The 16070-nt window shown below is 43.1% G+C and overlaps 1 protein-coding gene across 7 annotated transcripts in view; it reads left to right on the forward strand.

The window, feature by feature from the left end:
• Positions 1–16070, forward strand: part of CSGALNACT1 (chondroitin sulfate N-acetylgalactosaminyltransferase 1) — a 558708-nt gene that overhangs the window by 465061 nt on the left and 77577 nt on the right. For all 7 annotated transcript variants that reach the window (XM_063919982.1, XM_063919986.1, XM_063919985.1 and 4 more), the window contains 2 exons: positions 13290–13468; positions 15579–15673. In XM_063919982.1, the coding sequence (XP_063776052.1) occupies positions 13290–13468; positions 15579–15673 (274 nt within the window). The remainder of the gene's footprint in view (positions 1–13289; positions 13469–15578; positions 15674–16070) is intronic.

Here is a 16070-nt window from a genome sequence, read left to right on the forward strand (position 1 = left end):
AATGAGCCAAAAAACAATAAATAACTTAGAACCTAGATTGGAGAAAAAATAAAAATGCTGTAACGGCATAAGACAACCTCCGCCCTCACCTGATGTCACATCCGGGTTCTTATGGCGATGGGGATATAGATTCTACCCACACTAATGCATCTACAGGCTAGGAGAGGAGGGGGCACACTAATGCATATACTGTTAAGGACACACTCCTTTTCAGTGGCCATGCCCCCTGGCGCGCGTAACAGTACTCCCATTTCTTTTCACATACCCTCACTTCAAAATTCCCACTTCGATGACCAGTGGGGTGATCCACCCGAAAGTTAGCATAAAGTCGCTTGCGTCACATGCTTTAAAAAATGTTTTCCTTTTAAACTGGTCTGTTAAGAAATTATTGTCATATGAAAACTTAATTGCTTAGTAGCAATGCCTTACCCTATGTCTTAAGACTGACTAAAATCTTGGTATTTTGGAGAAGTATGTCATTTGTATTTGTGTAGTGGTCCCGTGCATCATGGAGAATCGCCAACTGTATGTGTGTGTGTATGTGTCTGTTGCTCTGCTCCTCTATTAAGTTGTTGAAGGTAGGCACTAGCTATGACCTCCATGGAGATAGCCACACCCATGGCACAGGCCACCCCCCCTATTTAGACCACCCCCACCGCAGCGCTTGTCACACCTCCTGCCAAGGCACGCAATAGGCCTTTCATAAATTTCAGCTCCAGGCCCATGTGGACCTTAATCTGGTACTGCATACAGCATGTAGTCAAAATAGCTGTAAATATATTATTCCAAGTTGTTGTGTTATATATCCTTTACATATACACAGGGCTTGAAGTGGTCCTGGAGAGACGTGGAACTCTTCTACTCACATCGACCCTTGCCCCCACCCCTATTGGGTGGAGCAACTCGGAGGTGATGCCTTACCACTGACAGAGGCACAACTTGGGTTGACGGTGCCCTGAGCAAATAAAAAAAATAAAAAAAATGTTGCCCCCTGAAAACTGTTGTTTAAAATTCTGGCTATATACTTATATTGGTACTAAAACACACATTGGAAGCACAGATAAGGGAAGTGCGAGAACAAGGTAAAACCTCAATATGATGGGATATTGATGGGTTTGGTGCAACTTAGAACCTTTAGGGGCCATGATAGTGTGAAATACAGATGCTCTATGCTTTTTTAACACTCCTGCCACTAGCTGAGACTACAGTGTTTACTGTAGGTTACGTAATAACAAAAAAATAGGTTTTATGACATCAGTGTTACTCTTATTTTTCTGCTAGCCCACAAACAAGTCTTCGTCAGTTGGTTACCCCATGTTTTCTTTTCTTTTTTTGCAACCCCGTATGTCTCCCCTGTGCTCGAGTCTTCTCTTACCTATACAGTATGGTGGTATCTCTGCAACGGGAGACCACTGATGACGTTGAGCCCCATAGGCAGACCGTGTCTTGAGAATAGTATTCAGTATGCATTTAGGAGATCATGTGGTATGGAATCCACCTGTATACACAGGAATATGTCCTCTTCATGCAACAGAGGTTAAACCAGATAATACATAGCAACATAAGTTTTGGGGCAGGGCAAAATGTGAACTTCCCTCATCAAACATCATAGAGACACCATCCTTCTACGTCTCTTTAGGGACATCCTTTCTGCATCTTTACAGCACCACACCCCTGTGACTCACCAGCATCATCCACCCCCCCCCCCCCCCAAGTCGTCCCTCCAGCAGCCGCTCACCTCCCCCTGTGTCCCTCCAGCAAATGCTCACCTCCCACTGTCTCACCAGTAGCCTCTCACCTCCTCCTGTGTCCCTCCAGCATCCTCACACCACCCACTATGTTCCCAGAGCATCCTCTCACCTCCCCCTGTAATCCTCCAGCAATCTTTTCAACTCCCCCTGTCCCACCAGCACCCTCTCGTCTCCCCACATTTTCCACTCCCTCCAGCAGTCTCTCGCCTCCCCATATCCCACTCCCTCCATCAGTCTCTGATCTCCCCACATGTCCTACTCCCTCCAGCAGCTTCTCACCTACCCCATGTCCCACTTGATACAGCAGTCTTTTTCCATTCCCTCTAGCTGCATCTCACCTCCTTCGTTGTCTTCTGCACACAGTGGGGGGTATTCAGTTGTTAAAAAAAGTCAGTTGGTGTCTGTTTTTTCCTATCTAATAGACAGGAAAAAAACACACACCCAACCGACTTTTCAAACATTTGAATTCCCCCCAGTGTGTCTGCTTCTCTTCGCGCTCCTCACTGCAGCAGCATGACATCACGTACACTGTATTGCAGAAAGGAACCAGCCAGAACCTGAGGTGGGGGAGACTGGCAGAGTGATACAGCGTCACCCCCATCCTCTATTGTGCTGGACAGCACTAGGCACTGCTGGGCCCACTATGGAGGGCCGCAGCGGCGTTCTGGTTACCAATACAGGCAGCATAAAGATCTAAGTGTCTTTGACAAGGCCAAATTCTGATGGCTAGATGACTGGCTCAGAGCATCTCCCAAATGGCAGGTCTTGCGGGGTGTTTTTTGTATGCAGTAGTTAGTACCTACTAGTGGTGGCTCCAGATATGGGGCTGCAGCACAGTCCAAAATTCAAATGCTGGAGCCACAGCAACTGCCAGTAAGTCCTGGCCAGCAATGTTTAGCATCATTTGGGGAGCGAAAGCTAGCCCAACTGGTTCTGCTCCTCAGAATAGCTAGTGTAGCACAAATTGCTGAATTCTGGCTATGATAGAAAGGAGTCAGAACGCACAGCTTTCAGGCCAGAGGCGTAACTAGGGTTTTCGGAGCCCAGGGCAAGATGAAGAGTGCCCCCCCCCTCCCCCACCCCCCAAAAAAAGGGGAGGGTCGTGCCAAGCTCATATTCAGATGATGCTAAATAATACAATGTTTCTTTTTTTCTTTTTTTTTCTTATTCCTCCTTCTTGTAGTGAACTCTTTGGAGCACGAAGTAATGTTCATAAAATATTTATGTGTGTTATATTGCAGTTTTATCTTTCTCATCAATTGTTCTGTGCTTCACACTCTGGTGACATTCTTAGATAAATGATAACATTAGAAAAGCAATGGATTTAAATATTGGTCTTAGAGACATTTACTTTCCAAGTTAACACACATACCCAAACTTTCAAATTTTTTAGTCTACCACATATTAGTAAAAATGTTGTCTCTTATTTCACCATTTAATTTTGTTAATGTAATATTGAGTACAGGCATCATGCATTATTAATGATGAAAAATGTATGTCATTATTACTTGACTTGTCAAATCAAATCCCTAGTTATAGCTTTTAATAGACAGATGTGTGCCAGAGACAAGATTCTCATATGAGACACCAATACCCCTTTCAGATGTACAAGCTGGGAATTTTTGTGCTAGTGACAAAGGCAAATGCATGGGGGGTTTCCGGTTGCCTGGAAACCCCCCTCCTCATGGCCAGTAACTTAGATTATGACAACAATAGCAACAGAATATAATACGATTACTAGAGCTGCTGCCACAACATGCAGTTTAAGGGACAGAGCAGAGCTGCTGCACATGCCCAGTGGTAACTGCTTCTTCTACCAAGTTTACTGAGTGTTTGCATCTGAGCCCTCAATCAGTGCATTGGACCAGAGAGTAGCTGCCAGAAAGAAGAGACAGGAGCCTTACCATGAGGTGGGAGAATGTGTGCTTAGAAAGTGCAGTTCTGTCTCCTACTGGTTCTCTAATGTTTGAGTATTTATTCATTATGGGGTGTTTAACCTTTCCCTGACCACTTATTTTATTTATATTAGTTAAATATGTTTGACACAGCCTATATTATTGACCACTTATAGTGTTCAATATTAAGACTGTATTCAATGCGGGTGTACTACGGTATGCCAGCGCTTGGGATCCCGGCGGCCAGCATCCCGACGCCGGTATAACGGCAGCGGGGTGAGCACAAAAGAGCCCCTTGCGGGCTCGCTGCGCTCGCCGCGCTGTGGGCACAGTGGTGTGCTACGCTATTTATTCTTCCTCCAGGGGTGTCGTGGACACCCCAAGAGGGAAAATAGTTCTCAGTATGCCCGCTGTTGGGATTCCGGCGCCGGTATGTTGAGCGCCGGGATCCCGACAGCCAGCATATCAAGTGCCACCCATTCAATACAGTATCCAGTGTATAAAAAGACCAATGTGTATATTAATGTCCAGGGTCGGTACTAGGTTCTTCTACCGCTACCCCAAACTCCCACTCTTGTTCCAATGTTCCGTAGGGTGGGAGATTGTGGACTGCATTTGGAAACCCCCCTCTAGAAATCCTGCGTTTGCCACTGAGTGTGAAAGGGGTAAAAGAGACATTTTTCTTTTCATGCCATCAGAAAGAATGAATGTGAAACGGACTATGGGGTCTATTCTCAATGCCTGTCGGATCTTCTCCGACGGAGAGGATCTGACAGTTCAGTATTCAATTTGCAAGTAATTCCGACAGGTTTTTGCCTGTTTTCGACAATGCTGATCCGACTTTTTTTGAAGTCGGATTGACATTATTGTAAATGGGCCAAAAAAATGTCTGAATCGCCCGCAAATCTGACAAAACACGTGGATCCGCGGCTAATCCGCCCGCGATCCACGTGTTTTCCGACAAGTCGGATTTTTTAAAAAGTCGGAAAACGGCACTATAATTGAATAGGTCGAATTCAAGTTTGACCTAAAAAAGTCGGAAAGTGCAGTTTTTGAATATACCCGTATAAGTAGCTTTTATAAGTTTATGGCCATGTATAACTATGGCATTGTGATTGGCTACTACTATATTCACTTGAAATAATTGTCCTGATTCTACAGGGTGTGTGGTTTTTTATTTATTTCTTTTTATAACAAATCCAGAGAATTAATTGTGCTATATGCCAGACTAGCAACTTACAATCATGCTTCCTAGTACACATTAAAGTATTAATGCTTTAATCACAAAAAAAGCATAGTTTTTTTTGCACCATTGGGTATTGAAGGGGTTATAAGATCATTTTTTACATCTTTGTATTGTCATCTTGAAAATACGTTTAAAGAATAATCTATTTTCCCAGAGAAATTGCTCTTTGTGTTACAAATATCTTTGCTGTATGAAACTTGCAATCAAACAGCTTTCATGTAGATTTATATACACATGGTTTTATGGAGTAATCCTTATTTTACATGTTGGATAATCTGTTTATTATGCTGGTTTGACCCTCTCCTTTGATGATTTGCTTCCTTGACTTTGATGTTTATAAAAATCTGAGTAGTGGCATATTTTATTTCCTCCAGGTGTAGAGGAAAAACTGACTAATGCCATTACTTAGCCTTGGCACACCCCATAACAGTTCGGTGTGCTCCAGGCTGTCGTTACAGGGGGGTGTATTCTATAACAATGCACCTCAATGCTTTTTCAATTTCCCACTGTGTTTTATAAATGTCAGTGACATTTTTACAAGATAATTCAGGCTAAATCTTAAAATCTCCAATAACAATTAAACTTTCCAAAATAGTCATTTTAAAATAAAAATCTTATAGCGGATGAACCAACTTGGCACACGTCGCTATCCGGAGCTTGAAACCTAGTGAATGCAGTCAAAACTCTGAAAATGTCAGTTTTCAGAGATTTTCCATTAATTTGCCGTTGTTACATTCCATCCTTAGTGTATCCACCAGAGTACAATAGTAAAAACACAGATAAAAATGTATTACTCATTACAATGTTGTAAAACAGTATTTGAACACCTATATACGTTTGCAGACATTGTACACTATATCACTGAAAACCATTTTCTCTCCTGTGTAAAACATTATGAGGCTATAGAAGCCGTTTTCTCTTTTCTCAAATGCATACTATGTTATAGCAATGTCCCTGTCATCATAACTGGGCATTACCTTTTCTATGCTTTGATAATCAGTTTTATTTCTTCGGTCATTATCACCTATAATGAATTTTTAGAGAGCATAATAACAAAGTTTTTTTGGGTATAAATTATTGTTATCTAATGCCCTTCTAGAAATACTACAGCATTACAGAATGAGTGGTGTGCAGTAAGTTTCGGGATGCACAAAAAGTATTATATTTACAAAGTAAACATTACATTTTTTTCAAAGTATTCACCAGTGAATTCAATGTAAAGTGGCATGCACTGAAACCACTTGGTGAAGCCGGTATGTCTTCTACATGCTGGGTGAAGGTCTGCACTGCAGCTTCCCATGACTCAACATTAATCCCACACATCTTGCGCTTGATTTGTGGGAACATGAAGCGGTCACAGGATTCCAGGTCTGGACTGTACGGCAGATGACCAAGCTCCTGGATATGTTCATGGGCCAGAAAATCTACCACTTGTGGGCAGGTTCATGATGGAGGAGGGCACAAAGAGTGTGAGATCTTGGACGGTGGCTGGAAATGTCTTCCAGCACTTGCGGCAGGCATTGGTTGACTTATTAGTCCCCAGTGGTGGTGTGTTGCTGCATGAGTGATACGGGAGCTACATGACCAGTCTTGGCCACGAAAACAGCCACCATCTGCTTTGCCATGTGGCACTCATGTCGGAACGTCTGTGGCGGTGCTCCTCTATCTGGGGTCCACTGGGCCGATTGTTATTTGGTCTCAGGGTAAAAACTGTAGATCTAGGATTCATCGCAACTGATGATATCCCAGACAGAGTTTCAGTGACCACCATTAAACCTGGCCAGCGTGTTGTGGGCCCCAAGTGAACCCAAGCCTCCTTCTGCTCTCGAGTCAGCTGATGGGGCACCCAGCTTGCAGAAACCTTGCACAGACCAAGCTTTTTGTGGGTATCAAGCGCATGGATCCAGATGAGATGCCTATTTCCTTCTCTTAACAGGTCCACAGTCACCCTGTCGTCCACCAAGCAGCATTGCTCCTCATCTTCCGGGGACAGTCTCCTGTGCCGGAATTCTGAAAACCAATCAAATACAGTGAAAAACTCTCCTGCTGTCGCACCACTCTTGTAGTTGTAGAAGATCATGGCTCTCCAATGGCCTCTGTTGAGCTCCATAATGAGTTTGTGAAGGAAGTGAACATGCTGACTACTTTGCAGTGCAATGCTGCTTATGAGGCTAATTCAGGTTGGATAGCAAATTCTGCTAATCAGCAGAATTTGCTATCCTTTGTATCGCATTCTGGGGGCCGCCCATTGCAGGGCAAGGCCACCCAGCATGCTGACCGGAGCCTCCCCCAGTTGAACAAGCAAAATTGCGGAGCGTTCGCAATTTCTGCTTGTTAGCAGAAACTGCTGGTAGCCTCATGCCGGCGCAGATTAGCTGCAACACCACACCAGGGGACTCGCCGCCAGTTTCCTGATAGATATATATATATATATATATATATATATGTAGTGGACGTAGTTGGCACTCAGGAACAGTTGCTGTTGTATGGACCGGGGTGCCCTCCTCAGTGGTATGTACAAAGTAGATGTTCCTGGTGACCGGTGCCACAAGACAATGACCCCCTCACCACAGAAACAGGCGGCACTCCACGGATTTGAAAGTGAAAAAAATTCTTTATGCAACAAGCATCATGTAAAATCCAACGTTTCAACACCACGCTGGGTGTTTTTCTCAAGGATACATGGGTGAAAAACAAACATATGTGAGGTGTTCTTACCTTAAGTACTCTTCTAATGTCAGCACGGGCGCAGGTGCGGCGGGCGGGAGAGACGCCGGCGGCTCCGGCCACGGGCGGCTGGAAATGACGTCACCGTTGCTAGGCTACCAGGACGTGTCAGCGCCCGGCGCATCGCGTCATCGTGCTGCAAAGGAACAGAGTGTGAATTAAAACAAATGTAACAGAGTGAAATAATTAATAGGAGGAAACAAAATAACGTTTCCAAATAGTGTAAGTGAGTGAAGATTAAAAAATAACTGGACGATCGTGTGTGTGAGATGAAAGTTAACCAATAAAAAGTAATTATGTGGCAATACCCGTCTGTAACATCTTAATTATTCAATGAAGCATGATGTTTGGAAACATCAGCTGTATAGCTGCAATGCACACCTTAAATTAAGCATACTTGACTGTACTAAAGAGTGTGGTTAACTGCAGCAGAGACAAAGCATGGAAAAACAAAGGCATGTAATGAAACATATAGTTGTAAAAAAGGAAAGTGCAAGAACAAAGGCATGTACTGAACCAAACAAATAAATTTAAAGAAACACACTCCATGCTAATTTTTCATTGAGTCCGTTAGGGGAAACTGAATTCAATGTTGAAATCCACCGCATTTCTCGTTGGGACAGCAACTTTTGTCTGTCACCACCACGATTGGGCATTGGGACCAATGCCCAATCGTGGTGGTGACAGACAAAAGTTGCTGTCCCAACGAGAAATGCGGTGGATTTCAACATTGAATTCAGTTTCCCCTAACGGACTCAATGAAAAATTAGCATGGAGTGTGTTTCTTTAAATTTATTTGTTTGGTTCAGTACATGCCTTTGTTCTTGCACTTTCCTTTTTTACAACTATATGTTTCATTACATGCCTTTGTTTTTCCATGCTTTGTCTCTGCTGCAGTTAACCACACTCTTTAGTACAGTCAAGTATGCTTAATTTAAGGTGTGCATTGCAGCTATACAGCTGATGTTTCCAAACATCATGCTTCATTGAATAATTAAGATGTTACAGACGGGTATTGCCACATAATTACTTTTTATTGGTTAACTTTCATCTCACACACACGATCGTCCAGTTATTTTTTAATCTTCACTCACTTACACTATTTGGAAACGTTATTTTGTTTCCTCCTATTAATTATTTCACTCTGTTACATTTGTTTTAATTCACACTCTGTTCCTTTGCAGCACGATGACGCGATGCGCCGGGCGCTGACACGTCCTGGTAGCCTAGCAACGGTGACGTCATTTCCAGCCGCCCGTGGCCGGAGCCGCCGGCGTCTCTCCCGCCCGCCGCACCTGCGCCCGTGCTGACATTAGAAGAGTACTTAAGGTAAGAACACCTCACATATGTTTGTTTTTCACCCATGTATCCTTGAGAAAAACACCCAGCGTGGTGTTGAAACGTTGGATTTTACATGATGCTTGTTGCATAAAGAATTTTTTTCACTTTCAAATCCGTGGAGTGCCGCCTGTTTCTGTGGTGAGGGGGTCATTGTCTTGTGGCACCGGTCACCAGGAACATCTACTTTGTATATATATATATATATATATAGATTGAACAGATGAAGCGGCACTCTGAGTCTGTCGAATTCAAATATATTTCACACAAAGTGATCCAACGTTTCGGGGTCTATGCGCCCCTTTGTCAAGGTGAACAATCTCTACCTAAGAGGGCACCTGAGCATTGAGATCTGGATGGGGGAGTGCCGGTCCTAGCAGACTTTGTATATGTATATATATATATATATATATATATATATATATATATATATATATACTCACATAACTATATCTGGAAACACCCCTTTATGTATCCTGCGGCGCCTGCCTCCCCCAACGCTGCCTTTACTGCCATGGTACTGTAGCTCCCGCCACTGCCAGTGCCTGCCTCCCCAGCCGCTGCCGCCATTGCCAACGAGATCCTGCAGCTCAATGCCCGCCTCCCCTGCCATTGCTGAGTTTGTGTCTACTCTACTTATGCACTGCATATTCGGAAACTTATTGCACACTCCTCCTAGCTGTATTTATGGCTTATTATTGGGTTAGTTTTAGACAAAAAAATTTTTTTTTTATCATCATCACATCTAAGTGATTGTCTGTCTTTTGCTAAGAGCATTTACTTGGTGACTAGTAAGTTATGTAGTCCTCCTATTAATGACTGCTTAAGAATAATAAAGGCTTTGATATATTGGTATTTGAAGCCTCGAGATTGATGAATGATTGTGAGAGAGTTGGTGTACACTAATTTCAGCTGTGCTCTTATACATCTTTGCCTGGGATGCCTTCGCATTGCTGGCAAAGATTCCAGAGAACCGGTGTGCGTATGCAGGCAGCGGGAGTAAGACACTCCCGCTGCACCACATATGGTGGGGGACTCTACCGCAGTCTATGGGCACGAGTAGTGGGCAGGTATGCTCCTGCTACCCGCGTTTTAGTCCGGTTATGTCTGCATCGTTCACGGGTGCGTATGTACGCACCCGCAAATGTTAGCAGCACCAAGGACTGCAATGGTGTGGCACGGCTAAGCCACACCATGCTACCCTGACACTTCTGTAGGTTCTTATGTGAACATAAATTAGCCAGCTGGTGAGCCCCACTCATCAGTGTATGTGTTTACAGCAGAAAATATTTTTCCTTTCATGCTGAAGTTGATTTCTTTTCAGTAAAGATGGCTAGACACAGAGCCGGCCCTAACCAATATGATGCCCTAGGCAAGATTTTTGCTGGTGCCCCCTAGCACCACCGCTGGTTCTGCCTCTGACCTTGCACCTCTTTCCCAGCACCATCACCCCTCACCCATAGCAGTCCTTGTACCCCCTATATTTTAAATAGGAACAGTTCGCACATTTGACACACAGCCCAAAAAGGGGCATCTTCTTGCTGGGAAGGGGCATGGCCACACAATAGTAACCCCAATTCCAATTACGCCACATAGTACTGCAACTTTATTCACATTATATCTTGCGATAGTGTCCATAATTCATATTACATCTCACAGTAGTATCACTTTACCTTATAAACGTTACGCCTCACAGTAGAGCCCCTTATTCACATTACATCACACTGTATTGCTCCTTATTTACATTACACCACACCCTATTGCTCTTTATTCACATTAGATGACACAGTAATGCCCTTTCTCTATGCAACGCCACATAGTAGAGCACCTTATACACATAATGCCACACATTAGTAATGCATTTATACACAATTCCACACAGTAATGCCCCTTACACATATGAGACATATTAATGTCCTTATAAACATAATGCACCTTACACATTATGACAACCTTTAATAATGCCCTTTTACACATAATGTCCCTTATACATATGCCACACATTATTAATGCCCTTATACACATAATGACACACATAGTGCCCCCTACACATTTGCTGCACATTATTAGTGCCCCTATACACATAATGACACACATACAGTAGTACCCTGTTACACATATGCCGCACATTAATAATGCCCTTATACACATAATGACACACATAGTGGCCCTTTATACATATGTTGCACATTATTAATACATTTTTACATGACACACATAATGCTCCTTACACATATTCTGAACACTACTGCACAACCAACCCACTCACATGCACACAGCACTCACACTTCCACTAACACTGTGACCTCTGCCTCTGCTTGGATACAGATGTGTCCTCACAAATGTTGCATCAATGCTAACGTCGGGCACCTTTTTTTTTTAATGAAAATGCATCTTATTTGCATTGCTATGTGGCTAGGATGCACAAGCAGCTTCTACTGATTAAACTGATATGCAGCACGCCAATATACTGTGTGCAACTGTGACTGTATCTGCATATGAAATGCTACATACAGAATATAGGAATGCCGCATATCATTTTAATCAGCAGAAGCTGATGATGCCCCTAGGCATATCAAATGCCCTAGGCAATTGCCTAGTTTGCCTATGCCAATGGCCGGCTCTGGCTAGACATTTTGTAAATTAATTTGCTGATAATGACCATGCGTTACAAATTCTTTAAATCGTTTAGTGTGTAAGCACTGTGTCATTATGATGTACGCTCCCGCAGAACGCTAGTGACGTCCTCTGTTGTCTGTACATGTAACGTCAAATCGCCAGTGTGTACGCTACAAACATCAAATGATGTTAAATTAGGCTGAAACCCAACAATTTGGTAGTGTCAAACGACTAACGTATATATTGTTTGGACTTTCGTAAAGTCACTCAGTGTACATACAATGGGGGTCATTCTGATTTCATCGCTAGCTGCCGTTGGTCGCTGCGTAGCGTTCAGTGAAAAAAACGGCTAATCTGCGCATGCATATGCACCGCAATGCGCACGCGCGTCGTACGGTTACGAAGTCCTTTGTGGTTTTGCACTGGTTCTAGCGACGATTCCAATCGCACAGCCGAACGCAAGTGGGAGTGGGAGTTTCTGGGTGTCAACTGACCGTTTTCTAAGAGTGTTTGGAAAAACGCAGGCGTGGCCGGGCATTTGCTGGGCGGGTATCTGACATCATTACCGTGTCACTAGTCGCAGCAGTCATCGCACAGGATAAGTAACTACAGGGCTGGTCTTGCTTTTCACAAATTGTGTTTGCAGGCGCTCTGCTGCACAGGCGTTCGCACTCCTGCAAAGCAAAAATACACTCCCCTGTGGGCGGCAACTATGCGTTTGCACAGCTGCTAAAAACTGCTAGCGAGCGATCAACTCGGAATGACCCCCAATATCATTTGTCCGGAAGTTCCAAGGGAAATCGTGAGCGACATTGTATCGTTTGCATGTTGTCTAGCGTGTACCCAGCATAACAGTATCTCCAGTGGGTATGCAGTCCCATTGTCAACATTATACTGTACATGTTGCTATCTGGACAGTGCCAGATTACGGTCCACATGGGACTCACCTGTGTCGAAACTGCTTAATATCTGCATGTCTGTCAATATTACCGCCATGTCAGCATTAAATTCTGAATTCATGCAATGCATTTGTTTTGACGAGAATAACAAAAATCAATGCATAATAATCTCTTCCTCCTCAGCATGTGATAGATGTCCGCTTTAGTTAGAGACTACATTTTAGATGCATAGCAACAATGTCATATTTGATGTTAAACAATAAAAGTTTGTATGTGTTATTATATTATGTTATAATATTATTATTACTTACTATAAATTCACATAATAATAAAACAAACAGAAGAAACAAGTTTACACATTTCTAATACCCCCTTTGACTGCCGCAATAACCTGGGCCATTACTAGGGTAACGGATCACAGCTCAGTCTAAAAGGGTCCCCAAAACCCGGGTACAGTGGCCTGGGACTCCAACCCGGGTAGTGAGGACCCAGTTAATGGGGCAGTGTGAACAGGTGATCCAGGTCCTATTTACAGCATAGGAAGAGCCGGATCACCAGCGCCTGGAGATGTCATCTTTAAGTGCCGTCAAAACAGGTAACACTGCACCATATGCGGTGTAAACGGGGCCAACCCAGGAAAAAACCCAGGTCGGACTGCCCAGGGGTCTGACCCGGATTGGAAACGTGTTCCAAAACCCAGGTTGGACCCTGGATTTTGGTGTAAAAGGGGTAAACTGTCCATATGATGCTACAAATAGAGTATATGGTGTGGTTTTGCCACTACATATTATTTTTTTTCGTATTGTCTTTCCAGGACTGCAAACTTCAAGAACTTCACTTTCATTCAGCTGAATGAGGAATTCTCCCGTGGAAAAGGATTAGATGTTGGAGCTCGTGCCTGGAAAGGAAATAATGTTCTTCTATTTTTTTGTGATGTGGATATATACTTCAATGCAGAGTTTATGAACACATGCAGAATAAACACCCAGCCAGGTATGATCTGCCCAGCAGGACTTTCAGATCTTAGCTACTTTCTCTCATCTCAAGCATAGCTTCTTTTCTTTCTTTGCATTGTGGAAGTGACACACTGCATTTTATTTTGCTAGATATTGTTTGGGTTTATTGCTGAACCTCAATTTTTATTTTAGTGACACTTGTTTTCCATTGTTTACCGCAACTTTTCGTTAGTTTTCTTAGATACTGTATCACCAGCTAAAATGAATGACTCCACTTATGGCTTTGCAATGGTTTCCTTCACAACTGATATTTAAGATGGACACCTGAAAGTAATTCCAGTGCTATCAAATCCACTGTGAACAAATAAAACGCACCATCAAAGTACAATATAAACAAATTGAATACATAATTAACAATCCAATAAAAAAATATTAAAAACAGTGGCATGAAAAGAAAAATGCTAGTAGTCAAATATCAGGTGATGATTTAGGCTGATAGAAATAATGTTATATGAGAACAGCTATTAAAATGTATCTGTGGTTCCTAAATCAATATCTGAAGCACCATTATATACTGCACTATTCCATATGCACCAAGATATACCGCACTTTTCCATATGCACCAAGATATACCTCAGTTTTCTATATGCACCAATATATACTGCACTTTTCCATATGCACCAGCCCAGACTAATAGAAGTTCCTGGCTACACTGTCCCATGTTGTGGATAATTCTGGTTATTGCATGATTAGGCTCCAGTAACTAACAGTATTGTTTGGTTTTGGAATACATGTTAATAAACCATTGTAACTTGTATGTATGTATTATCTCCCGTACAATCATTGTACACAATATTAGTGCACTGTGGTCTGTGCCATACAAAAGGGACTAATGTTCAGAAGTTCTAAGCCATAAGAAGAAGAGAAGCTGATACTTATTGTGGCTAGCAGTATTCTTTAATAAACAATCCTCATGGGGTCCCCAAATCCGAGTCCAGAAGGTGCGGATGTCATCCCTTAGTCATTCTTAGTGCAGACTGCGGTAGTATCGTGTTCACATTCCTGGTTGCTTCAAGGTGGAAACGAACAGCTGAGATGTTGGCCTTTGGTAAGCTACTAGAGATGGGAGCTAAAGATTAAGGGGCTGATTCTGCACGGGACACAAAGTGGCTGTGTTTGCGTGATGTCTCGGCAGCCTCATGTATTACCTTATGCTGAGTTTCCGTAGAGCTATTGTGAGGATCCGTGTGGCTGATATGTCTACAGACACAACTGCCTTTATTAGTAGCGGAACCATGCTCGGCAGAGGCGTAGCCAGAACTTTGGGGGCCCCATAGCATTATTTTGACGGGACCCCTGTCCCAATGCTTCTAGAGACGTCTCTCCACAGTAGATGTTAATTGTATACCCAATAGTAGCACCCTAGTTCATTTTCTGAACCATAGCAGTGCCTTAGATTATGTTATGCCCATTAGTAGTGCCCTAGTTTATTTATGAGCCATAGTAATGCTCTAATTCTCATTATGTCACATTGTAGCGCTGCCAGTATACGTTTTGCCATACAGTACCCCCAATTCACATTATAACATACAGTGTACCCAGTTCATATTGTGCCACATTACAGTGCCCCCAGTTCATTTTATACCACAGTACATAGAGAATGTGCAGGGGCCAAAACAAATTAATTTGTAGGCCCAAAGGCAAAAATTGGTAAGGGCCACTATGTACCTCCAAGTGTGGAAAATGTATATAACACATGTAACTTTGACAATGAAGGTGGCCCCTCTCAGCGCTGGGCCCCATAGCAGCTGCACTCCCTGCACCTATGATAGCTACGCCCTTGATGCTCGGTGCAAGAGATCTGTCTGACACAGGAATCCTTAGCTGTACACATGAATAGTATGGGACTCTAGCTACACACCCATGTTACTCCCACATACAGCACAACTCCATGCAATAGCATTGTCGCCTCACGGTTCCAAATGCCCCTTGTACACGTGTTTTTATGCTTTATTGAATTTCCCATGATCTTTTATTTCTTTTTATTTTATTTATCACAAGATGATGCTATATTTACAGTTAGTATTGTTGGCCTGAGAAGTCCGTGCTAAGTGAACTGAAATGTTTGCATTTTGTCTCCCATTTAGGGAAGAGAGTTTTCTATCCAGTCCTTTTCAGCCAGTATAATCCTGCTATAATCTATGGGCATCATGATCTAATTCCTTCTGTTGACCAGCAACTGGTAAGTAATTTACAGACAATGGAAGGTCAATGCAGATTGAGACGGGGGCATTGTAACAGATGGGGCAGGAGCCCCTCACCGTGCAGCAGGTACCTCATGCCTGTTGCTGAAAGCGCCATCTTCCTGGTGTTGCCTTCAGAAAGATGGCGCAGATAATATCCTTATAGACACACAACTGGACTGCATCTCTTCCTCTCTCACCTCAGAGGGTAGACAGTTGGCTTATCTTGTGCTACAGTCCAAGACAAGTCAAACAACAAACGATTTGAAATGTATCCACTGGATATTAGATGGTTCAACACCTACTGTACTTTTTCCCCAGAAAGTGCTAAAACAAACAGAACAGTTCCCATACATTTCTGGATTCACAGGCTGTGACTGAAAGTTAGGGTACAGC

This window comes from Pseudophryne corroboree, chromosome 1 (genome assembly GCF_028390025.1).
Source record: "Pseudophryne corroboree isolate aPseCor3 chromosome 1, aPseCor3.hap2, whole genome shotgun sequence".
Taxonomy (NCBI): domain Eukaryota; kingdom Metazoa; phylum Chordata; class Amphibia; order Anura; family Myobatrachidae; genus Pseudophryne; species Pseudophryne corroboree.